Source organism: Natator depressus, chromosome 27 (genome assembly GCF_965152275.1).
Source record: "Natator depressus isolate rNatDep1 chromosome 27, rNatDep2.hap1, whole genome shotgun sequence".
Classification (NCBI taxonomy): Eukaryota; Metazoa; Chordata; order Testudines; family Cheloniidae; genus Natator; species Natator depressus.
This window is the reverse complement of record NC_134260.1, coordinates 444,735-471,067: the sequence shown is the minus strand read 5'-3', so window position 1 is coordinate 471,067 and position 26,333 is coordinate 444,735. Positions and strand designations below refer to the sequence as shown.

Here is a 26,333-nt window from a genome sequence, read left to right as displayed (position 1 = left end):
GTTTTATTCCAACTCTCCAACTTACAGTCATGACCCACAAAGTCACGTCTGTGCCTAGAGTCTAGGCACATGCTGTATGTAACTCCCGTGGGCAATCCACCAGCGGGTGGGAGAGCTGGCTTCATGCCATGCTCCCCCACCTCGGAATCCATGGACCAGCCTTCACTGGAGTTCCATAAGGTCTGGGCTGGGGAGAGCAGGATGGGAGGGGAGAGAGTGGGGGGCAGCTAGGGTCCCTGGCAGGCTTCTTGCCTGACCCTGCTTTGGTCTGCAGCAGGGTCGCAACCTTCTCTGCTGCTGTGGGCAAGCGGTTTGCAAATGTGCTGAGGCCTTATCCTTGGGAGAATGGTCTGAATCGCTGGGCTCCCACGGCACGACTGACCTGCCCGAGGTGGAAGGCAGGGGCAAGGCCGGGTGGGTGCTTGGCAGAAGCAATATGGATGCTTAGGCCATTGGGGAGCATGCTCACTCTCTCTGCATGCTCAGCCCTGCCTGGGGAAGGCACTGGCAGGGCTCTCTGCCTCCCCCCGACCCCCACTGTCCTCCTGGATTTAAACTCTACAAGAGGATTGTAAATAGACTAAAGGAAAAGCCAGAGCTGGTTTTGTGGATAGACTGTGCTAAACCCAATAGTCTATTAATCCCCTTGTATTTCCTGAATGAAATCAGATACAAAGCCGGTATGTGACTAGCGTCATTCTGCCTAGGGCCGCTGGCCCCCCGCTCCATGTCCGTTCAGTAGCTATGCGCAGAGGCTCTGAGAGGGAGACTAGCCTAGCCATGGGAGGGAAGGGGCGTGCTTTATGTTCAAATGCAAAGGGAATTGGAGTGAAGTCATGAAATACTGGGTCCCCTGCATGGAGGGAGAGCCAGGGAGAGAGAGTGCCTGGACAGGCACAGTCTGCTCTGGGGGGAGAGATGGCAAGGATTGTGCACACAAAGGGAAACAGGTAGATATTCACCCCAGTTCCCTTCGGCTTCCCCCCATCTTACGGCAAGGTGACAACAAGAATTGCTGGGTGCTTGCCTCTGCCATGTAGCACCTAACGCAGCCCTGTTCTGCTCACGCTGAAAGCCACTGGGCAGGGAGGGGGGCTAATGCATGCTTTGCAGTGACACACGTACAGGATATGGCTACCTTGCAACGGGGTGTGTGTGACTGCAGCATGTGTAGCCCAACAGCAGTGAAGCCACGGCAGTGCAGGCCTTAGCGTGGGCCAGCTGCCCAGGGTCTGGGCTGGGCTCGTACAGCCAGAGCTGCTGCAGCTTCACCTGATCTAGCTCGGGCCTGTCTGCCTGTCCTGCCCTCCTGCCCCAAATGCCGTGTAGCCAGACCCAGTGTCACACTCACACCGTGCTGGCTTCTCATTTCTTTGCTGTTTTGGGAGGGTCTCTTCCTCACTCTCGACCCCAGATGATGTTTCCTTCAGCCCGCTGGCTGTGCCACTCAGCTGTGCCCCATTCTCTCAGGCACCTGGCCCTCTCTCGCCTTCGGCATCAACCTCACAACCTTCTCAGCCAGCACAGCTCAGTCTTCTTCCATCTCCGCTCCACCTGCTCCTGCTTCCCTCTCTCCAACACCAGCCTCCTATCTCACCACTCGTTCTTCCTCCTCCTGCCTGGTGCTCCCTTCCCCTCCTTTTGCCTGGAGCTGGAAGTTCCCAGGGAGTCTGCCCTTACAGTCACATTTGGACGCTGTTCTCGCCACCCTGCCCCTCAGTTTTGAATCGATTTCTGGGGCTGGTCTCTTGAGCCCTGAATGAGCTGGGAGCTGTGGTGTGCTGTGCCCTGCCCAGAGAGCCAGGGGTCCAGCTTCCAGGCTGTTCATTGAGGCTGCAGCGTTTCCAAAAGTGGCCTCCAATCTGGCTGCCTAGAACCTGATTCTCCAAAGAGTGGTGCACATGCAGACCCCAGGGCATTTGTGGGGCTGCGGGCACTCAGCGCCTCCGAGCATCACTCTGAGTTCAACGTGGGCTCCCAGAAATGGTGGTGTATATGCCTGACAGTTCCCCATCTGTGCCCGATCCACAGAGGAAATGAGCCTGCTACATCCCAGCTCTTTAGCGTCAGCTGGGACAGCTCTTGAGGTCCCCACTTTGTCTGGGTTTGCCAAGACAAACAAAGGGCTGTAACAGACTGACCTGCTCTGCAGATCAGGCGCAAAGGGACACCGGTACCACACCCTCATGAGTGGGCTGCAGGGCCACCAGGATAAGTAGCCCCCTTTAAAATGATGGGCCTTCACTGGCCTCTTAAGGAGTATGTGAGAACATGGGTGGGTGACACATGCATCCTCTGCTATATGGAAACATTTTAACCTGGGGTGTTCAGGGGAGCCAAGAGGAGTTAGCAATTTGGTGGGGGCTGGGGCCATGCCTCAGTGAAATTCACAGGTGGGATGGTAATTGTGTGGCACGTTCCCATGGTCTCTAAAGAGCTACAGGAAAGTTAACATTTGCCCCTCAGCAGGGCCCCCCCCCATACCCAGCAAGGTGCCCTTGGAGTCTCCTGCTTCTGCTGACAGCTAAGAGGGTCCAGTGTCCAGATGCAAGAGTTCAAATGGCCCTGTGCAGCCCAGTGAGGAGAAAATACGCAATTCAGAAGACACAAGGGAATGAAATCATCATTTTGCCACCCTGGGCCATGGGGACACCTCGCAACATGGAAACAGAAGCTGCTTCTGCTGAGACTCTGGCTTTGCTGGGGAGGAGATCACAGCTAGGAGACAAATACGGAGTCTCCTTAGGCTAGGGTTTTCCAGGGAGCCGACAGGAGTTAGATGCTTACTTCACAGATTCCAGTGGGATTTGGGTGCCTATCTTCTTTTGACTCCTTGGAAAATCCCACCTGCACAGCCACATGAGCTGGGTAACAAGTGAGGTCGGGGTCTGACATCCCAGGATTTGCCAGGGCAGAGAACAGGCTGGCAGGACCAGTCCTCGGGGCTGTGCCTTGATTGACAGCCTGGCTGTCTGGGGTCTTCACTTGGAATTGCCCACCCTGACAGTGCTCTTTCTGACCAGGATCCCTACAGTGGGCTGGGACCCATCTGTGGGGCTGTGATCCCCCCAGGTTGCACATGCCTCAGGGCTGACAAGGAGGTGTCAGGCCACGTGAGCTTCTCCAGGGAAGCTCCAGCAGGAGAAACGGGGGCGGCTCCTGGTCCTCTGGCTCCCTTCTGCCCCTCGTGGTAGCTTTCCTTGAGTTGATGCAGTCATGCTGCGATCCAACCCTGCTCAGCACCGTCCCTGCAGTACGGCAGGGGGTTGTTCACACGCCTGTGGTCACTGCTCATAGGTCCCTCACTGAGCTCTGGAGCAGAGCTGTAAAGGGTGATCAATGGAAAAATCAAAGCCAGGCAATTTCCTACCAGGTTCCCCACACTCAGCACGTTCTCAAACTCTTCGGTCATTGGGTAGTGCTCCATGGCCATGAACAGCGTGTTGAGCACAATGCAGATTGTGATCCCCAGGTCGACAAACGGGTCCATCACAATCAGCCGTACAAACGCCTTCAGCTTCAGCCAGAGGGGGCAGCAGTCCCAGACCAGGAATGTCTGGGCGAATTTATACCACCAGGGTGGACACTTCTGGCGAGCTTCCTCTAGCTCTGAAAACAAGAGACAAAGACCCCATGTCATTGCCCATGTGCCTCCGGAGAAGAGTCACATGCTAAGTCAACAGACAGGAGCTTGGCTGAGGAGGCTTGATCCAGCCTAGCGCTGGCAACAAGACCAGTGCATTGGGCCGCTAAGCATAGAGTGGGTGCAAAAGGGTGCCAAACTCTTTATTATGGTTGTGTAAAGGACCGTTTGGGACACACAGATGTGGTAGGTGTCACGAAGGTGTAACAGGAACACAGGCATCTGCGGGACACAGGCATTGCCTTCGTCCTCAAGAATGTGTTCATTAGGGTGTATGCAAACCCACCGGCAGATGCTGGTCTGCTCCTGTCCAGGACGTGACATTTCTCACTGCAGCACAGCAAAGCAACTTGGTGGAGAAAAGTGTGGGAAACCGGCTTGGCTGGGCTGATATTCAAAAATGCAGCTGATCTAAGCTGGGGCTTTCAAATTAGCCGAGAGTTTGGTACCTGAATCCCACTGAAATGGTTATTTATATATTTAGTTGTATTACCGTAGCAACTAGGAGCTCCACTCCTGGCCCTGAAGCCTATTGTGCTATGTGCTGAACAAACAGATGGTCCCTGCCCTAATGGGCTTACAATCTGAGACATCCACTGCCATTGAGTGCCTAACTCCCTTGGGTCTCTTTGTATATCCCAGCCCCAATTATTGTTGAACAGCTGCATCTCTAATGGAACAGATCCAGGGGAGATGCAGCTGATCCACTAAATCAAAGAGGACTAGAAAGGTCAAGGAGTCAATGAATAAACTATTCCTGGTCTATCAAACCTTTCCTGCTCTTCAGATCTTGGCTATCTTAATGGGGGCCTGCCCCCAATGCAGCTGGGGTCAGCTGGAATGCCCGAGCTGACAGTCCCTATGCTGGATCAGCTTGCAGCTTTCATATTTGTGTTCACAGATGGGATTGGATAAGGGCTGGCATCAAAGAGACATGTTATAGCCAGGAGGACAAATCAGTGAATGAATAGAGTGTGTTTTTATTTAGGAAGTCACAGAATCACTCCTGGCCCCACTTGATACAAAGACTGAATAGCATCTCTGGCTGGGTCCATAACGCAAATCGTTGCCAAGGAGTCTAGAGGACATCCTACTTGAGTTAAGAAAAATGTCCCATGTGGGCCCAGCCATGGAACCAGGCGACCAGGAGCTAAGAGATGAATCTGGGGTTTGAAGTGATATCATGACAGTTTGCAATCTCGCTTTGCTCATTTTATCATCTCTTTGGAATCCTGCAGTGTGCCCACAACCTGAGGAGCCCTGGCCACAGCCACCAAAATACACAACTTCTGCCTCAAAGGCCTTGGGCAACAAACACTGTTCACAGGTTATCAGCAGGGATTGAAAGCACGCTTTTCATGTGGAGAGCATGCAACACTGTCATCTAGGAGCTACTCCTTGAGCAGCTACTTCGCGGACCAGGCACTAGAGGGGACTGGACCTATACTAAACAGTCTTACAATCTAAGACAAGCAGCAGACAAAGGATGGGGAAGAGGGGAACAGCATAGCATAGCTAGATTGGAGCTGGGGTAGCACTGAATTGTGTTGATAGCGAACCTTGGGGGGGGGGAGAGGGGGGAAACGTTGGCACAAGAACTAAAGGGGGGAAAACTGGCTGGGAATAAATTTAGGCTAGAAATTAGAAGAAGGTTTCTAACCATCCAAGGAGGAAGGTTCTGGCACAGCCCCCCAGTGGGCACAGTGGGGGGAGCCAACCTCACTAGTTTTAAGATGGAGTTTGCTAAGTTTATGAGCAGAACGATATGACAGGTTGCGTGCAATAGTGAGGGCCCGCACTTAGTGACCCGACAGGTCCCTTCCAATCCTATGTTCCTATTCTCTGGTTTATATTAAGCGACATTTGTCCTGAAAATCCTTTTTGCTTCTCAGAGCCTTTATGGATTTGACACTGATTGTCAGCATTACAGTCAATCCATACAGAGCTCTCTGCTGCACGTGGGAGCGTGTCCTCGGCTTGGCATTTTCGTGTTGAACAGTACCCAGCGCAGCCCCTTCTTTATCAGGGCGGGAATCTACCTTCCATGGTGTTAGAGATCATGCTGACTGCGCTCTCTGCTCTCTGCTGGAGACCAGGCCCGTTTTGGCTGCCCGCTAGCAGGTGATCAGGATCAGACTTGTCTTGCTTATCCACAGGACTTGGCTACAAAAAGGAGAGCAGGTCATAATATGAGAACATGGGTCACAGGAGTCCGTTAAACGCATTTAGAGTGAGGGCAGCATAATAATCATAAGGGTCCTCATGGCACAGCCTGGGCTGTACTAAAAGGAAGAACTAGGCAGGTAATAACCAGATGGGTCTGGGGCTACGGTGGGAAGCTCCTTAAACCATCAGATGACTCTATGGCTGCAGTAAAGGCAGGTCATTAGACCCCTGAAGGATGTCCTAGGCTGAAAGCCGTATAAAAGGGAAGTGATTGGAGCTGGCCCATGAGCTGAGATCTGCAAAGCAGACTGTGGAGGGAAGGTTGTTTCCAACAGGTTCCTCATCCCAAAGGGGCACAGAAGAATCTAAGGGAGTTGTATGTCTTCACTGAAGTTGGAAGTGTAATTCCCAGGGTGGGCAGACAGACAGGCCCTCGCTTTGATCGCGCTAGTGCACTAAACACGGCCGTGTAGCCGCCGCATTCTTTGGCACATACTTGGGCGGCAAGGGCCACCTACTGCTTGTAGCACGGCGGCTACTCTGCTATTTTTAGCACACTAGTTTGATCAGAGCTGGCACATATTTGTGAATGTGAGCTGGGACCTAGACCTCCAGCTGCAGTGCAGATGGAACTCACACACTCAGGGGCCCGCAAACAGGGTGCAGCAGGAAAAGCAGCTGACACGGGGAGGGTAAGAAAATGTTGGTTAAAGTAGTTCCCACCGCCCTGTGAATTACACCTGGGGCCGGCGGGCTTCCTGGGGCCGGGACATCAGTTACACTGAGGCTCGCCCCTCTCCGCCATGTGCATCAGAGCGGGATTCTCTGTGAGTGGAAGGGAGTCAGGCGTGGTCCTCTTCCCCCCTCCCTCTCCTGTGAACTGTTACGCTCTCATTTCACCTGTGACAAGTGGACGGGGCTCCTGCTGAAATCAGCTCGATGGGAATCATTCTCATGAGCCCAAGAGCAGAGTTCAGCCCGTGGGTGCAGGAGAGTCACTGGGGCAAATTCACAGGCACCAGGCAGACTCTCAAAGAATCAGAGACTTGGACTGGAAGGGACCTTGAGAGGTCATCTAGCCCAGTCCCCTGCACTCAGGGCAGGACTAAGGATTATCTAGACCATCCCTAACCTCTCCAGCTCCACTGGGGAAAAAGGGATGAGAAGCAGCTTGAGGCCAGACCCTTCCCCCACTCAGGGAATCCCCTCTGGCCTGAGGGACCTGGCCAAGATTGCAGGGGCCGGGGACAGGACAGGGCATGGCTGGAGTGTTAGCCCCAGATGTTCTGCTGGGCTGTAACAGTCCATCACAGCCATTGCAGCAAGCAGAACAAGTTGGAGAAGGCCTCGGACTGTGGCTCCCAGCAGCCCCAGGACAGACAAGTCCAAACTCTCCCCATTTGGTCCCTCTGCTGGGCTCTGCAGCGGTGCAGAGATGAATACAGCGTGCCATGCACAGACAGCACCAGAGAGATGAAACATAACAAGTATATACTTCCTCAACTGTCGCTGAGCGCTCCAGCACGACCCTGGCAATGACTCGCCCATTGCAGTCTTTGGATTTGCCTTGGTTGTCAGCTGCAGCTGGGGCAGAGTCCCCCGTCTTCTTGTTCAATGCACTGCTGCTCTGGGAGATGCCACTTGATTTACGGTCTCGTAACTGCAAAGAAACCAGAGACTTGTGTGGTGGGAGCTTCCTCAGTGGGACGCAGTGTGTGTGGTGGGGGGGAGGGGAGGGAATCTTTCTGCTGAGATTGAGGCAATGGTTTGATGACCCATTTCTCTTTGCTTAATGCTTAGTCTTTCCTCATGAAAACGGGTCAGGATGCACCTTGGAAGTGACACAGCCCATGCTGCCTGCCTGTCAGCTCCACACAGGAAGGGACATGGGTAGCAGCTACCAGAGTTATCTCCTTGGGGAAGGGAAATGGTGCAGCCTCTCCCACTGCTGACATGTCTTTTCTCCTCGGGGCCTCAGAGCTACCGCTGTGGGCAAACAGTTCTCCCCTCTCAGCACATTCTCAGCTCAAAGCAAACCAAACTCAAAGCAGAGTGACCTAGACAAACTGGAGGATTGGGCCAAAAGAAATCTGATGAGGTTCAACAAGGACAAGTGCAGAGTCCTGCACTTAGGACGGAAGAATCCCATGCACTGCTATGGGCTGGGGACTGACTGCTAAGCAGCAGTTCTGCAGAAAAGGACCTGAGGATTACAGTGGATGAGAAGCTGGATATGAGTCAACAGTATGCCATTGTTGCCAAGAAGGCTAACGGCATATTGGGCTGAATTAGTAGGAGCATTGCCAGCAGATCAAGGGAAGTGATTATTCCCCTCTATTTGGCACTGGCGAGGCCACACCTGGAGTATTGTGTCCAGTTTTTGTCCCCCCACTACAGAAGGGATATGGACAAACTGGAGAGAGTCCAGCGGAGGACAACGAAAACGATTAGGGGGCTGGGACACATGACTTACGAGGAGAAGTTAAGGGAACTGGGGTTATTTAGTCTGTAGAAGAGAAGAGTGAGGGGGGATTTGATAGCAGCCTTCAACTACCTGAAGGGGGGTTCCAAGGAGGATGGAGCTAGGCTGTTCTCAGTGGTGGCAGATGACAGAACAAGAAGCAATGGTCTCAAGTTGCAGTGGGGGAGGCCTAGGTTGGATATTAGGAAACACTATTTCACTAGGAAGGTGATGAAGCACTGGAATGAGTTACCTAGGGAGGTGGAAGGAGACCAAAGCCCTGAGGTAAGTGGGGAAGTGAGATACCGGGAGGAAGCATGAGCAGGAGAGCGCAAGACGGGAGGGCTCCTGCCTCATACTGAGAAATCGGGACGATCAGTGAGTTATCTTAAGTGCCTGTACACAAATACAAGAAGCCTGGGAAACAAGCAGGGAGAACTGGAAGTCCTGGCACAGTCAAGGAATTATGATGTGATTGGAATAACAGAGACTTGGTGGGATAACTCACATGACTGGAGGACTGTCATGGATGGATATAAACTGTTCAGGAAGGACAGGCAGGGCAGAAAAGGTGGGGGAGTTGCGTTGTATGTAAGAGAGAAGTATGACTGCTCAGGTATAAAACTGCAGAAAAACCTGAGAGTCTCTGGATTAAGTTTAGAAGTGTGAGCAACAAGGGTGATGTCGTGGTGGGAGTGTGCTAGAGACCACTGGACCAGGGGGATGACATAGATGAGGCTTTCTTCTGGCAACTAACGGAAGTTGCTAGATCGCAGGCCCTGGTTCTCATGAGAGACTTTAATCACCCTGATATCTGCTGGGAGAGCAATACGGTGGTGCACAGACAATCCAAGAAGTTTTGGAAAGTGTAGGGGACAATTTCCTGGTGCAAGTGCTGGAGGAACCAACTAGGGGCAGAGCTCTTCTTGACCTGCTGCTCACAAACAGGGAAGAATTAGTAGGGGAAGCAAAAGCGGATGGGAACCTGGGAGGCAGTGACCATGAGATGGTCGAGTTCAGGATCCTGACACAAGGAAGAAAGGTTTCAGAGGAGCAGCCATGTTAGTCTGTATTCGCAAAAAGAAAAGGAGTACTTGTGGCACCTTAGAGACTAACCAATTTATTTGAGCATGAGCTTTCGTGAGCTACAGCTCACTTCATCAGTGAGCTGTAGCTCACGAAAGCTCATGCTCAAATAAATTGGTTAGTCTCTAAGGTGCCACAAGTACTCCTTTTCTTTTTACAAGGAAGAAAGGAGAGCAGCAGAATACGGACCCTGGACTTCACAAAAGCAGACTTTGACTCCCTCCGGGAACTGATGGGCAGGATCCCCTGGGACAATAAAATGAGGGGGAAAGGAGTCCAGGGGAGCTGGCTGTATTTTAAAGAATCCTTATTGAGGTTACAGGAACAAACCATCCCGATGTGTCGAAAGAATAGTAAATATGGCAGGTGACCAGCTTGGCTTAACAGTGAAATCCTTGCTGATCTTAAACACAAAAAAGAAGCTTACAAGAAGTGGAAGATTGGTCAAATGACCAGGGAGGAGTATAAAAATATTGCTCGGGCATGCAGGAGTGAAATCAGAAAGGCCAAATCACACCTGGAGTTGCAGCTAGCAAGAGATGTTAAGAGTAACAAGAAGGGTTTCTTCAGGTATGTTAGCAACAAGAAGAAAGTCAAGAAAAGTGTGGGCCCCTTACTGAATGAGGGAGGCAACCTGTTACAGAGAATGTGGGAAAAGCTAATGTACTCAGTGCTTTTTTTGCCTCTGTCTTCACGAACAAGGTCAGCTCCCAGACTGCTGCACGGGGCAGCACAATGGGGCCCTTGGCTCAGTCCGGGCCTTGAGGCGCTTCTGCAACACAGCTAATAGTTAACGCCTGGAGGAATAAGAGAGGGAGTGGATGAAGGGATGGGGTCACCGAGGGGAAGGGAAGATGAGGAAGATGGGAGGGAGAGAGGCCCACCGGGCAGAAGAGTGAACTGAGCCAGTAGCAGTGGTAGGGGGAGGTGGGAAGTAACAGCCAACAGTAACACAGCAAATGAGACAAGAGATCCAGGCTGCAGGATCCTCAGCTGCAGCTAAGGAGCCCTTGACACAACAGAGGACAGGGGTTGCAAACGTGGCCTTAAGCCACCTCCCCGCCCCCAGGTCCTGGACCATTCCTTCAGTGTAAGATAGACCTGCCTGAGGATCACTTAACTTGCACCTGCTGCAATGCCCGACAGCACCAGGATGTGGGGATGCCTCGGCCACACCCCTATTGCTCTGGCCACACACCCATGGCCAGCTGCAGGGAGCAGGGGCTTAGAAGCTGCTCAGGGCAGAGCAGCCACAGTGCAGCCAGTAAGGTTGCCAACCCTCCGGGATTGTCCTGGAGTCTCCAGAAATTAAAGATGAATCTTTAATGAAAGATTATGTCATGTGATGAAACCTCCAGGAACATATCCAACCAAAATTGGCAACCCCAAAGCCCAGGATCGGAGCCCGAGAGGCTGCATTACAGAGCGGAGTGAAGGATGGTGCCAGAAGGCTGTGAAGGCCCTTCCCAGCTGCTACTTACGATGTGGGCAGGACCCTGAGGCTGCTGGGCCTGGTGCCCAGGGGTGGGTCCAATGGGGACGTGGGAGGAGGTGGGACTGGACATCCCTAATTTACCTCCTTCAGGTCTGCCTGGCACTGGCTGCTTTGAGAAAGGAGGCATGAGGGCTTGGGGACTTCAGCCCAGCCCTGCAAGCTCCTCCCAGCTCCGGCAGGGAATGGCCACACAGAACTGCCAGGCTTCTTCTGATCCACATTTGCACCGCGACCTCTGTCATGCGGGGGGCTCCTTAGCTTCAGTGGAGGACCCCGCAGCCTGGATCTCTTGTCTCATTTTCTGGGCTGATATTGGCTGTTAATTCCCTGTAATCCCACCCCTCCCTACCACTGCCACTGGCTGACCTCGCTCTTCTGCCCAGTGGGCTTCTCCCCCTCCCCCCTTCCTCATCTTCCCTTCCCCTTGGTGCCCCCTTACTTTGATCCTTCCCACTCAACCCCCTACACTTGGCAGCCAGAGATGCAGTGTCCACTCTGGCACTAGTTCCAGCCCTGCCCTGTCGACCCAGTCTGAGCGGCTCGCACCCAGCTTCAGTACAGACCTAGACTCCAGCCCCACATTCTTAGTGCTCCCAATCCCCACGGCAGCCAGGCCGCCGTAGGACTGACCAGTTTCTCTTGTTCCTCCTGATGCTTCTTCAGCTGCTCCAGGAGCTGCTGAAACTCTGCCTCTCTCTGCTGCTCCTCCAGCATGGTAGCATCATTTTGCTCGGCGTAGGCCATTGCTACAACAGCCAGGATCAGGTTGATGAGGTAGAAGGAACCAAGGAATATAACCACCACAAAGAAGATCATGTATGTTTTCCCAGCGGCGCGGAGGGTCTGTGGAAAGAAGAGGCACATTCCACATCACATTCCACAGATGGTCAGACCACTAGTCTATTTACTCTCTCATTGCTAGGCTACCTGAGTGCCTCTTCCCAGTGATGGGCGTGGCTTTGAGTCACCTTCTCCTCACATAACTGAGAGGGCCTTACTCCCAGCTAGCCTTCCCCTCATTGCTCATGCTGTGGTGTCAGTGGGTTGTGAGTTATATTACAGTCCCCAGAAGCGTCAGCACAACAGGGCTCTCCTCCGGCGTGCGCACTGGGATGGCATGCATGGTGCTTCCACCACAATTACAGCAGAGGAGCCTGACGGGTTGCCGTGAATGAAAACCACAGATCCTCACGCTCCTGAGGGGCTGAGAAGCCGAACTTGGATCTGGACAGCAGACTCTGATCATCACAACAGGCTCATCCAAATGCCCCTGGCCCTGGGAGGTCTCAGACTCTCGGTATGGATACAAACTGGCAGGCTCAGTAGAACGTGAGTATGCCTGTGTGATCTTGCCCTCTAGTGATGTCCCAACAGAGAAGATAGAGGACCTCCTATTCCCACCAGCTGTGAGTCCTCCTTCAGCGCCAGCCCCTGTCCTTGCAACTAAGGGCAAAGGTTGCAGTTCCAGCTCCCAATGTGCCTGGGAGGGACTTATTTAGGGGATTGTGATTATGTCTGTTGTCAACTGTATCGTGTGGACTGGTTACATCAGGCCCAGCTCCATGGAAAATATGTCCCATTGCACTCAGCCGGGTGCTCCCTTCCAGCCCAGATGCTTTCGGATGAATATCAATAAGCAACAAGCTCCCACGTGCTTTACACTGAGTGACCAAGTGACCAGAGGCACGTTTTAGATTTCCCAGCCCACAGATGGGCTGGACCCTCCATCAGCACACACAAAACAAGAGGAAATTAAAAAAAAAACACGACCTTTAATTCAAAGGACCCCTGCCACGTGTAGGGGGACGTGCAATCGAATGCAAGCTATTGCCTTTGCCAGTGGGAAAACCCAGATAAAAGGAAAGAAAGAGCTCACCAGCTGGAAGAGATTCTCCCAATAGTCCTGAGTCATGAGGCGGAAGAGAGAAAGGAAAGCCCAGCTAAAAGTATCATAGCTGGTGTAGCCATAGTTCGGATTCCTTCCTGCTTTCATACACATATATCCTTCAGGGCACTTCCTGCCAGTGGGAGCAGAGAGAAGAGGGTGTGTTAGTGCCAGCTTCAGCCCCAGCCTGGCCCAGGAAAGGTAAGCCAGGGCAAAAGTGAATCTAGTTTTATGTTCAGAAACTTGAGGAGGGTGCAAGGTGTGAATAGCCCAGTTTTACCTGCACAACCCCAATGAAGCAAGTGGGCTGGCACAGGGGTGACTCAAGGCCAGATGGAGAAGCTTTCAATTCAGAGTCAGATCCTTATTGAATAGGCAGCCCTGGACTATCACACGATACAGAAGAGCTAATGCGTGTGAATGCTAAGGAGACCCCCTGTGTTTACCCCACCATATACGATGTACAGGCCTGATGCTGGTGGTACACTGGAGGCAGCTGGTTTGCTGGAGTTTAAAAGTAAGAGGCAAGAGTTCTGTATCTTAAAAGTACTTGGTTCTGTCTGTCTGTCTGTCTCTCTCTCTCTCTCACACACACACACACACACACACACACACACACACTCACACACAGCAATACACATTTGCAGACAATTAAGCCAAGCCTTTCAAAACTGGGTGCCGGGGAAATGGAGTCAGGGTGCAGGGGCTTGCCCCACCCCCCCACCTGACATGCCTGGGGTTGGGGCATGGGGACAGCAGGGGTGTTGGGCAGGTGGATCAGACACGGGGGAGCCATTTTTCTGGGCCCGCCCAGTGGCCGGGGCCCCTGAGCACAGGCCCTGTTGGCCCAGTGGCTAATCCACCACTGCCTCAGACTCCCTAGTTCCCTCCCAAAATGTGGCTGCTCTAACTCTGTGTGGAAAAACTTGATTGTCCACCCCAGCCATTACAGGAAGTTTGAACAGCCACCAACAGATCCTGCTGACTTGACATTTCGATCTGCACGGTCCCAGGAACTGAAGCCAGCAACACGGAGGAGGTGCATTTGAAGAACTTGTCTCGCTTGCACTGTCACTCCTGTTTCAGGAAACGGTCAGAACTTCCATGAGACTCCAGTGGATGTCCCGGCAGCATTTTCTGGCCCACCAAAGAGCTAATGATGGAGCAGGAGGAGGACACAGACATGGCTGATGCTGCTCACAACTCTTGGCGTAGCTGCTGCTGGAGCAGGGCCACAAACACGGGTTGGTGGGATCACATCACCATGCAGTTTGTGAGCAGCTTGCCCCGATCCTCCAGCATAAAGACATGCATGAGGCAGGCCACGCCAGCCCAGAAGCGGGTTATTATACCTGTCTGGAAGCTGGCTTCACCAGACTGCTATAGGGCCATTACTAACCAGCTTGGTGTTGGAAGGTCGGCTGGGGGTAAAGTGGTGGCAGAGGTTTCTGAGGCAGTCAGGCGTGTGGCTTACTCCCAACGTGAAGTTATTGCTGACTTTGAGAGAATGGGGTTTCCAGACTGCACCGGGGCCGTTGATGGGACTCATGGGCCCACAGTTTGTCCTCAAGAAGCATGAGGACTTGAATGGCAAAGGGTACTTCTCCATTGGTATGCAGGCCCAAGTGGACCACAGATTCCAATGTATGGATGCCAGCGTGGGCTGCACTAGACAGGTTGTGATACCAGGGTTTTCCGCCTATCGGGGGGCTACATTCAAGGACAGGCTGGGACACTATTCCCACCAAATGACATTGTCATAAGTGGAGCTACTGTCTCCCCTGTTTTCTTGAGGACCCCATGTGCGCCCTTTTGCCTTGGCTAATCAAACTGTCCCCTGATCTTGGAGGCCCTGGCAAGAGGAGGTTGAATGACTCGCTCATCCGGCGTTGAATGCGCTTTTGGCAGATTGAACTCCCATTGGAGGTGTTTACAGACCAGCCAGAAAGTGCTGGTGATGGATGTACCTGGGCACCAGAAGTCAGGGATGCTGCGTGCGCCTGCGTGACGGGCTTGCCTGGACCAAGGGAAGAGGGAGAACAGCACCAGTATGAACATGGTGAGGTTGGGGTGGATTGCCTTAGGGGGTCATTGCCATGCATTGTACTTATGAATGACGTGATCGCTTGTGACAGAGGAAGGGGGGGGTGGATTCCCAGTATGGATTGATGTATATAGCTGCTCGATGTACAGATTGATGTAGATAACTGTGTTGGGAAATAGCGTTTGCATACAACTGCCCAACTGTCCCCTGATCATGTGGTTACCTTCATTATTTGAAATACACATTATGGGATGGGATGCAGGATGGTCAGAACATTTCTTAACAAAATAAAACCCTTTATTATTAAACATTTATTAGAAAAGAGCAGCTGCCATGAGGACCCCAAAACACCAGTAGCACCAAAACCTTTGAAAAAACCAGGAACAAAGTGCAGACAGTGAAACCATCCTCCAGACAGAAAGCCCCAACTGTTGCATGTCCCCTGGGTCCCTGCTCTCCTTTCCCTTCCTTCCTCTTTTGCTGCACACTTGGTGCCAGGGCAGCATCCACAGGGAGGAGTTCAGCCTGGAGGGCTGTATGGGGCACACTTGCCCTGTCCAGTGGCTGATAGGGTCCGATTGCATGGGCCACCCAGCCATGGAGCTGTCCCAGATGTTTCTGGATTGCAGCATGGGGTACCGAGGCGGGGTGCAGATAGTGGGTTGGGCAATGCAGTGGAAGCTGGGACTCTTGTGTCCATTAATGATAGCTGCTGCTCAAACAGCTCTTTCTGCTGAGCTCAGTCCTTCTCCCTCAGCCACCGGGCCTCTTCCAGGAACCACGGAGCAAGTGCTACCATGCTGCAACCCTGTTCTTAAGCTGTGCAGCCAGCCTGAACTTTTCCTCTTGCCTCATGGCCTGCCTTCCTCTAGCCGCAGGTCCCTCTGTCTTTAGTCCTGGACCTACATGTTGGCTCTGTCCAGAACTTGAACTATATGTTCACCATGGAGCGGCCTGTGAAGGTATGGTGAACCAGGCTTCTGCTGTAGTGAGGGTGAGCTCTGGAGGTCCTACAGCCAGTAGAGGTTGAGGGGCCTGGAACAGGACAAGACACAGTGGGTTGTTGTCCCAACAGCTCAGTGCAGGAGCACAGAAAAAATCCTTTTGGAATGTCAAAGACATAAAATGTTACTGAACTTCAGCTCATGGGGAGATGGATGCTTCGGGTAGCTGGAGCTGCCCTGGACACAGCCGGGTTAATCGCAGCAAAAGATTTGCACGGAGAATGGGGAGTTAAAACACAGCTGGTTTTTTTTCTAAAAACTGCAGTCCACCTGGGGCTCTGGGGGAGGTGAGTGGCCACATCATGCTACAGAAGCCTTGGCTTTCATTTCAAGCATGCCACATTTTGGAGAACACAATAGTGCCCGTGGCGCCCAGCTGGCCAAGAGTGTTGTTCCAAGCTCAGAGCTCCGGTACGAAACTGCAGAAAAACTTGAGTGTCTCTGGATTAAGTTTAGAAGTGTGAGCAACAAGAGTGATGTAGTGGTGGGAGCCTGCTATAGACCACCGGACCAGGGGGATGAGGTGGATGAGGCTTTCTTCCAGCAACTCGCAGAAGCTACTAGATCGCACGCCCTGGTTCTCATGGGTGACTTTAATTTTCTGATATCTGCTGGGAGAGCAATACAGCGGTGCATAGACAATACAGGAAGTTTTTGGAAAACGTAGGGGACAATTTCATGGTGCAAGTGCTAGAGGAGACAACTGGGGGGGAGCTTTTCTTGACCTGCTGCTCACAAACCGGGAAGAATTAGTGGGGGAAGCAAAAGTGGATGGGAATTTGGGAGGCAGTGACCATGAGTTGGTTGAGTTCAGGATCCTGACACAGGGAAGAAAGGAAAGCAGCAGGATATGGACCCTGGACTTCAGGAAAGCAGACTTCGACTCCCTCAGGGAACGGATGGGTACGATCCCCTGGGGGACTAACATGAAGGGGAAAGGAGTCCAGGAGAGCTGGCTGTATTTCAAGGAATCCCTGTTGAGGTTACACGGACAAACCATCCCGATGTGTCGAAAGAATAGTAAATATGGCAGGCGATCAGCTTGGCTTAACGGTGAAATCCTAGCGGATCTTAAACATAAAAAAGAAGCTTACAAGAAGTGGAAGGTTGGACATATGACCAGGGAAGAGTATAAAAATATTGCTCTGGCATGTAGGAATGAAATCAGGAGGGCCAAATCGCACCTGGAGCTGCAGCTAGCAAGAGATGTCAAGAGTAACAAGAAGGGTTTCTTCAGGTATGTTGGCAACAAGAAGAAAGCCAAGGAAAGTGTGGGCTCCTTACTGAATGAGGGAGGCAACCTAGTGACAGAGGATGTGGAAAAAGCTAATGTACTCAATGCTTTTTTTGCCTCTGTCTTCACTAACAAGGTCAGCTCCCAGAATGCTGCGCTGGGCATCACAGTATGGGGAGTAGATGGCCAGCCCTCTGTGGAGAAAGAAGTGGTTAGGGACTATTTAGAAAAGCTGGATATGCACAAGTCCATGGGGCCGGACGAGTTGCATCCGAGAGTGCTAAAGGAATTGGCGGCTGTGATTGCAGAGCCATTGGCCATTATCTTTGAAAACTCATGGCGAACGGGGGAAGTCCCGGATGACTGGAAAAAGGCTAATGTAGTGCCAATCTTTAAAAAAGGGAAGAAGGAGGATCCTGGGAACTACAGGCCAGTCAGCCTCACCTCAGTCCCTGGAAAAATCATGGAGCAGGTCCTCAAAGAATCAATCCTGAAGCACTTACATGAGAGGAAAGTGATCAGGAACAGTCAGCATGGATTCACCAAGGGAAGGTCATGCCTGACTAATGTAATCGCCTTCTATGATGAGATTACTGGTTCTGTGGATGAAGGGAAAGCAGTGGCTGTATTGTTTCTTGACTTTAGCAAAGCTTTTGACACGGTCTCCCACAGTATTCTTGTCAGCAAGTTAAAGAAGTATGGGCTGGATGAATGCACTATAAGATGGGTAGAAAGTTGGCTAGATTGTCGGGCTCAACGGGTAGGGATCAATGGCTCCATGTCTAGTTGGCAGCCGGTGTCAAGTGGAGTGCCCCAGGGGTCGGTCCTGGGGCCAGTTTTGTTCAATATCTTCATAAATGATCTGGAGGATGGTGTGGATTGCACTCTCAGCAAATTTGCGGATGATACTAAACTGGGAGGAGTGGTAGATACGCTGGAGGGCAGGGATAGGATACAGAGGGACCTAGACAAATTGGAGGATTGGGCCAAAAGGAATCTGATGAGGTTCAATAAGGATAAGTGCAGGGTCCTGCACTTAGGATGGAAGAATCCAATGCACCGCTACAGACTAGGGACCGAATGGCTCGGCAGCAGTTCTGAGGAAAAGGACCTAGGGGTGACAGTGGACGAGAAGCTGGATATGAGTCAGCAGTGTGCCCTTGTTGCCAAGAAGGCCAATGGCATTTTGGGATGTATAAGTAGGGGCATAGCAAGCAGATCGAGGGACGTGATCGTCCCCCTCTATTCGACATTGGTGAGGCCTCATCTGGAGTACTGTGTCCAGTTTTGGGCCCCACACTACAAGAAGGATGTGGGGATAAATTGGAGAGAGTCCAGCGAAGGGCAACAAAAATGATTAGGGGTCTGGAACACATGCCTTATGAGGAGAGGCTGAGGGAACTGGGATTGTTTAGTCTGCAGAAGAGAAGAATGAGGGGGGATTTGATAGCTGCTTTCAACTACCCGAAAGGGGGTTCCAAAGAGGATGGCTCTAGACTGTTCTCAGTGGTAGCAGATGACAGAACAAGGAGTAATGGTCTCAAGTTGCAGTGGGGGAGGTTTAGGTTGGATATTAGGAAAAACTTTTTCACTAGGAGGGTGGTGAAACACTGGAATGCGTTACCTAGGGAGGTGGTGGAATCTCCTTCCTTAGAAGTTTTTAAGGTCAGGCTTGACAAAGCCCTGGCTAGGATGATTTAATTGGGGATTGGTCCTGCTTTGAGCAGGGGGTTGGACTAGATGACCTCCTGAGGTCCCTTCCAACCCTGATATTCTATGATTCTATGATTCTATGATTCTGAGCTGCCGGTGGGAAAGCACCACGGAAGCTACCAAAGTATTCAAACGTATAGCGACTGAACAGCACACATGTGAGCGGAGTGGGCAGCTCAGCTACCAAGGAGGCCCTGGAATATATGCCTTTCCCGAAATGGGACTGCTTATCTGGAGTTCCTGCTATGGGAAAAGTTAGCAGCTATCAGCACCCAGGATTGGGTCAAAAGTAACGAGGGAATGAACAGGATGCTGCGTTAGCATACACATGGCTCAGTGCTTCCCCAAGGCTTCCAATATAGCCTATTATGACTGCATGCAAACACACAGACCTGCACTGCCATTCCCCTTACATCACCCCCCCGGCACATTTCTGGACTGAATTCAAACCTCCAGTCGTATTTGGGAGAAATGATTTTGTCATCCATGGATGGCATGGGTTGCATTTAGCAGAAATGGGTGAGATTTGAAAATGGATTACATTTCAACTGCCCCCGAGCCCCAGTTCACTCTTTGGGTGGCTGGTCACGCCGGTGGGGTGGGGTCAAGCAGTGTGCATACATGGAAGGCAGTTTAAGGTTGTTATTTTTAACAAACCAGAATGTCCTCAGAAAATGTGCACTTTTCTAGTAAAACTTCACTTTTCATTGCTTGCTTTCCTGTTTGTATTACCTGAGTTCCATGTTGAATTCCTTATGGTGGGAGGGAGGTGGGGGATGCCAATGTGCTGGCATGGTATCGGCCATTAGCGGATACAGGTTGCTACCCAGGGCTTGCATTGGTTCATGGACTGGAAATCCCTCCCATTTCTAATTCCTATTTTAATAAACACAAAAATGGAGCCAGAAACTTACCAGCGGCTTCTGCCTCTTCACTTTCTGAGGCCAGTTCTGCAGCGGCAATTTCTCCAGGGTGGAGGGGAGCCTCAAAAAGCTCCTCTCTGCTCAGCCCCAGGATGTGCTGCAGCTGCTCCTGCGGCAGAGCCTCCTCTGGGGCCGGTTTTGTCAGCAAAGTCACTTTGTTGGCCTTCTTCGGCAACGCTGCTGGCTCCCCTCAGTTCCCATGTTGGCCCTCCTCTGGGGCCAGCAAGTCGCCATGCCAGCTGACCAGGTCATCCTGCACTGCCAGCGGCTCCGTGCTGGAGGCAGGACCTCCCAGAGCCCGGGCTTCAGCTCGGACCCAAATATCTACCCTGCAATCTCCTAGCCCCGCATCCCGAGCCAGACTCAGCTGGCCTGGCCAGCTGTGGGTGGTTTATTGCAGTGTAGTCATACGCAGAGTGGCCGGATTGTCAAGTGTTGAGAACTCAGCTCTTTCTACTGACTTCCTGGGAGCTGCTGGGTGGACAGGACGTTTGAAAATGTGGCCACTTACTTAGGTATCTAGTCAAGATTTATGACCAAGATTTTCGTAAGTGACTAGTGATTTGGGGTGCATCATCTTAGGGGTGCTCAATGTAAGGCGCCCCCAAGGGGCTTGGTTTTCACAGGGCAGGTGCTCAACACTTCCTGACAATCAGGCCGTGTGGGGCTCTGGGCACAGACCCTCACTTTAGGGCACCTAGGGCTGAAAACCTCAGCTCCAGCTCTTAGGAGGTGGCTACTAGTCCATTTGAGTCATTTCACAACAGCCAGTCGGGGAAAGATAGGAGACTTGACACAACGGGGCTGCGTGGGTAGAGCAAACATCCAGCTCTTCTAAGGCTAGAATTCACACCCACCGCCCCTCCCCACAAAAACAGTTTGTCAATCTCAGTATATTATAGAGCGAAAACGCTGTGCTTGGAACAGGCCTGAGGCTAAGCTGTCTAGAAGAACCTCTGGGGAGTGACAGGGAGGAGGTGTTCTCCAGCACCGATGGCAGGAGGCAGAAGGAGGCTGCAGCTGCCTATCTAGCTTGCATCTGGGCTTCCCCTTTCTCCCCATCATATTTCCCACCCCCCAGTCTGTGTATCATTTCCTGCACTGCCCTGGGGGATCTGCATTTACCAACCAGGTGCACCTGCAGGGAGGGTGAACAGGGTGGGCAGAGATCTGCAGTTTGGCCAATAGCTCTTCAGATACGGAAGCAGAGTCATCCCAGAGGACCCCTCAGGAATTAGCCCCCAGGCACTCCCAGCAGAACCTCCTGGGATGTGATCGTTCCCCTCTATTCGACACTGGTGAGGCCTCATCTGGAGTACTGTGTCCAGTTTTGGGCCCCACACTACAAGAAGGATGTGGATAAATTGGAGAGAGTCCAGCGAAGGGCAACAAAAATGATTAGGGGTCTAGAGCACATGACTTATGAAGAGAGGCTGAGGGAGCTGGGATTGTTTAGTCTGCAGAAGAGAAGAATGAGGGGGGATTTGATAGCTGCTTTCAACTACCTGAAAGGGGGTTCCAAAGAGGATGGCTCTAGACTGTTCTCAATGGTAGCAGATGACAGAACGAGGAGTAATGGTCTCAAGTTGCAATGGGGGAGGTTTAGATTGGATATTAGGAAAAACTTTTTCACTAAGAGGGTGGTGAAACACTGGAATGCGTTACCTAGGGAGGTGGTAGAATCTCCTTCCTTAGAGGTTTTTAAGGTCAGGCTTGACAAAGCCCTGGCTGGGATGATTTAACTGGGAATTGGTCCTGCTTCGAGCAGGGGGTTGGACTAGATGACCTTCTGGGGTCCCTTCCAACCCTGATATTCTATGATTCTATGATTCTATGATTCCCACAGGGTCATTTCTCAGGGAGAGGTACAAATACGTCAGACTCCTTTTCCCTCCCAGTAAAGAGGGCATTCCCCTGGCAGTGGGGGTGCAGCTGGCCCAGGGGACCCTGGAGCCCAGAGGGGTGTGCTTGCTCACCAGTCAGCATTTCTACCAGCACGAAAACTCCTCATCCCCGTGAGGAGTCAGCAACCAAGCCAGCACTCTGGTCACTGTTTAGCCAATGAGGCCCCGGAGAGGGCCTCATTAAGGAGAGGAGTACTAGTGGCACCTTAGAGACTAACCAATTTATTTGAGCATAAGCTTTCGTGAGCTACAGCTCACTTCATCGGATGCATTCATCAGAAGCTCACGAAAGCTTATGCTCAAATAAATTGGTTAGTCTCTAAGGTGCCACAAGTCCTCCTTTTCTTTTTGCGGATACAGACTAACACAGCTGCTACTCTGAAACCTGTCATTAAGGAGAGGAGCTCCTGACGACCAGATCAGATTGGGGCCGGGTAGATAATGAGCTAATTAGCCCATTAACAAGGAGCCTGGGTAAAAGAGCCTAGGAAGGAAGTGCAAGGGGGTGGGAAAGCAGAAGAGGGAGAGATACAAGGGTAGCTGGGGCCTGATGCAGGGAGATCTCTGTGTGGAGAGTCCTTTTCCCACCCCCCGTCCCTCGGGAGAAGGGCTAGTCAAGCTGAATGACTCTGTACATAGGATGGCTGGGCAAGGTGAAGCACTGTCAGTAAACTACATGGTGGTGTCTACAAAAGGAAGGTCTCTGAACGGTCTGTGTGAGAGCAAAGAAGATGGGAGCAGAGGGTTCCCTTCACAATTCCCAAAAGATTTGTGCCCAGACGTACAAATGGGCATTTGTGCCCACAACCCTCTTCGCAAAACTCACACCAGTCACTTCTCGTTGGCTGGTCCGGCTGAGTGCTATCCTCAGACTAAGCCACGGCTGGCCTCTTTGTTTCCCTCCCCAGGGGCCACCCAGGTCTGTTTGTGCCCGTCAGAACAGACCCCACTCACCCGGCATCGCTGCTGTTCCCGCAGAGCAGAGCATCCAGTGAGCCCTCCAGAAAGTAGAAATTCCCTTTGCAATTCAGGAAAAAAACAAGAAGTGAGAATTGCAGACATTGCTTTGCACACGTTTGTTTATCTTTGCAATTCTTCAACAAATGGCTAATTGGATTGTGTCCCAGCACAAAGCATTCACCACAGCTATTGCTTCCTATATTTGCTATTCATAATGTGCTAATTTGCACAGGTGACCTTAGTCACACAGTTTTGTTTCACTTGCCCGACTGGCTGACTCCCAAACCCAGTGACAGCTCTAGAGACAGCCAGCGAGAGTGGCCAGCGTGAATGCTTGTGTGAACATGTGTTAACATTCCCTTTCACGCAAACCAAAGCTCACTGGTGTGAACGTTCATAGAAAGGGACTGAAAAGACTGGAGAAAGGCCAGTGTCATGGCTCTGCGGGTTTTCAGCTGAGTGAATTTTTGCACATGCCCTGCTGGGAAACTGTGGAAAATAACAAGCACTCTCAGGCCAGCACCAAACTGAGCCCACTACGAGTTCCTTTTCCCAGATGCTCCCATCCCAGTCAGCCCACACCTTCCTAAGGCAGCCAACCCCAAAGGGCGCCGAGACCAGGAATGCATCAAGCTCATTCCTCTTTGATGTTGCCAGTGACCCACTCACACGAGAACCACAGCAGCTGCTGAGACGCAGCAAAGAGGGAATTTCATTTCATTTACTGACATGGGGAACCTGCCCCGGGGTCAGGCCCTTCTGGAGGGTGCGGATCAGCAGCCTGAGACACCTGCATGGAGAAGCAATGAGTACCCCACCTTGGGTGTTACCTGATTCGGACTTTGCCCTCTGAATGGCCTGGAGGGACCTATCTGGAGCCTATTCTGTGCATCCCAATCGGTTATTCCTTCCCAGACCCCATGCTTTTATTTAACTAACCCGTGGAGTGTTGAAAAGCCACCCCCTATATGGCATTTCAGGCCAGGATGTGTTGTTCTGGTGTGAGCAGCTGTTAACCTGAACGCATGGCCAGAATGTGTCACTGCTGTTTGTATAGATCTCAGTCATTCGAGGATATTGACTTTAACTCCCCTGCTAAGGAGCCTTCCTGTGCTTAACCTCACAGCCACTTATGCCGTTGGAATAAAGCACCTTAGTCAGCATGTAACGTGACCTGCCACTGAGTTCTGCTGAGGGCTCTAAACAAGACGTGAAACACTCCAGACAATACCCATCCCGCTGCAGCATTACTTGGCAGCAACAGGCTAACTAGCAGCTGGTTCTGCCTCTTGTATAACTGTGCCTGCACCGTGGAAGGACCCTGGATATGGAAGCAGTTTCAGAATTCTCTCTCCACCCTTGGTGTGTGGCTCCTTATTCAATAAAGGGTTCTGCCCTTTTGTTTTAAACACTTTCTTTTTTGCCAAAACATTTTGATTTTCTCATGTTCTTGTTTTGGACAAAAATATTCATTTATCGTTTTTGGATTCCACCTCCAGCTTTTGATGTTTGTGGCCAATTTTGATTCGTCATTGGCTTAGTCACATGGTGTGAAATTTTCCAAGGATGGTGGACAGTCCTGGATGTTGATTGGCTAAAGAGAGGGGCTCTGAATGGTAGCAAGGAGTCAATCAGGATGTTTACTTGGGTACATTTTAACAGCAGAGAGAAGGCACATAAGTATTTACCTTCATCGTTGATGTAAGAATCCCAGTCAAAAGTCCCATTACTCAACCCAGTTGTGTTGCTGGAGAGAGTTGAGTTAGCGAACATGTCATTGTCCATTCCAAAGATGTCCTCTTGCAAAGTGTCGTTTATAGGGGGTGGCCACCTGATGCATTTTTGCCGAAGGTTCCCCATGAACAACTGAAGGCCAACCAGTGCAAAAACACTCAGACAGAAGACGGTGAGAATCATGACGTCAGAGAGCTTCTTCACGGACTGTACCAAAGCTCCAACAATTGTCTTCAACCCTGAGGAGGGAGACATTATTATTGGTGCAGTTATTAATTTGTTAATCATCGAGAATGTTCTAATGTTGCTATGGAGCTCATGCGTCCCATAAGAGAACCTGGATTTCAGTGTAAGGCAAGACCCCTTCCCATAAAAATTCACCTGCCCGTGGTGCAGTGCTATTATCCAAAGGGCTGGAAATAAAGCAGGGTGAAATTTTTCTGTCAACACTTTTTTTTCTGTCACAAAATGCAGATTTGGCAACACCAAAGTGTTTTGCAAATTGTTTCAGATAAAAAATGAAACAAAAAATAAAAAAAATGAAAACATTTTGTTTCAGCATTTTTAAAATGAAACACTTCAATTTTTCAGTTCAAAACTTTTTGTTTACAAATTTCCTTAGGTTTATATAACAAACAATTTAAAACATTTTAAAATGGTCAAAATCAAACCATTTAGATTTTGTTAAAACAAAAAATCAGAAATGATTTTTTTGACTATTCAGTTCACCAAAAATTTCAAAAAATGTCATTTCTATTAGTCCTAAAACGTTTTTTTCCTGAGTTTTCAGAATTGCCAGTGAACTGGAAAATCCCTTATTCACAGAGCCTGTCAGTTCTTTCCTGACCCCGCCAGACACCAGCACACACCCTGACACAATAGCCCCATGCCATGTAATGAGGTCTGTTGCCCTGAGATTTTGAATCACTCTGTGCCCACAAATGGTCCTTTTGGTGTGCTAGATCACACAAAAGAACAGGTTTCTGAGTGATAGCCGTGTTGGTCTGTATCAGCAAGAACAACGAGGAGTACTTGTGGTACCTTAGAGACACAAATTTATTTGGGCATAAGCTTTCATGGGCTAAAACCCACTTCATCAGATTCATGGAGTGGAAAATACAGTAGGAAGATAGATATACACAGTACATGAAAAGATGGGAGTTGCCTTATCAAGTGGGGGGTCAGTTCTAACGAGACAATTCAATTAAAGTGGGCTATTATCAACAGGAGGAAAAATCACTTTTGTAGTGGTAATCAGGGTGGCCCATATCAAACAGTTGACAAGAAGGTGTGAGTAACAGTAGGGGAAAATTAGCATGGGGAAATTAGTTTTTAGTTTTTGTAGTGACCCATCCACTCCCAGTCTTTATTCAGGCCTAATTTGATGGTGTCCAGTTTGCAAATTAATTCCAGTTCTGCAGTTTCTCATTGAAGTCTGTTTCTGAAGTTTTTTTGTTGAAGAATTGCTACTTTTAAGCCTGTTATTGAGTGTCCAAACCGGACAGTCTCTATGCAAAAGAATAAATGGACACAAATCAGATGTCAAGAATTATAACATTCAAAAACCGGTCGGAGAACACGTCAACCTCCCCGGACACTCAATAACAGACAGTTCCTCAACAAAAAAATGGAGAGGCCCTTGAGATGTGAAAATATTTATTCCCCTCGTGTGACAGCCAAACTAGTTATGGGGCCAAGCCTCAGAATTCATCTCTGGAGCCCAAAACTGTCCCCAAGTACAGGAGTGCTTAGATCTGGCATTTGCTTTGGACCCATTTCATGTCCAAACATACATTGGGGACCAGTCTGTCCCAGTCGCCATGCCAGTGTTTCCACCTGTTGAGGTAAAACGCCGATCCTTTAAGGACCTAACTACATGGGGAAACTGACTGGAACAGCAAGAGGAGAATAAACCACTCCAGAATAACGGTTGGTGTGGTGGAGACTCTAGACCAGATAAAGAGATCACATTCCAGATTAATTATTCTGCTTGGGAAGTGCATTGATTATCCTGGAATAAAAGTGACTTTCATTGCCTCCGCAGAACCCCCACCAGCAAGCCTGCTGGCCCTGCCATAGAC

The 26,333-nt window shown here is 50.8% G+C and overlaps 1 protein-coding gene across 1 annotated transcript in view; it reads right to left on the bottom strand.

Moving 5' to 3' along the window:
- Positions 1 to 26,333, bottom strand: part of SCN4A (sodium voltage-gated channel alpha subunit 4) — a 111,394-nt gene that overhangs the window by 61,237 nt on the left and 23,824 nt on the right. Inside the window, exons 6-12 of the mRNA XM_074940960.1 lie at positions 24,207 to 24,491; positions 22,513 to 22,576; positions 12,728 to 12,869; positions 11,482 to 11,694; positions 7,305 to 7,469; positions 5,683 to 5,806; positions 3,371 to 3,609 (exon numbers count right to left, since the gene is read on the bottom strand). Coding sequence (XP_074797061.1) covers positions 3,371 to 3,609; positions 5,683 to 5,806; positions 7,305 to 7,469; positions 11,482 to 11,694; positions 12,728 to 12,869; positions 22,513 to 22,576; positions 24,207 to 24,491 — 1,232 coding nt within the window. The remainder of the gene's footprint in view (positions 1 to 3,370; positions 3,610 to 5,682; positions 5,807 to 7,304; positions 7,470 to 11,481; positions 11,695 to 12,727; positions 12,870 to 22,512; positions 22,577 to 24,206; positions 24,492 to 26,333) is intronic.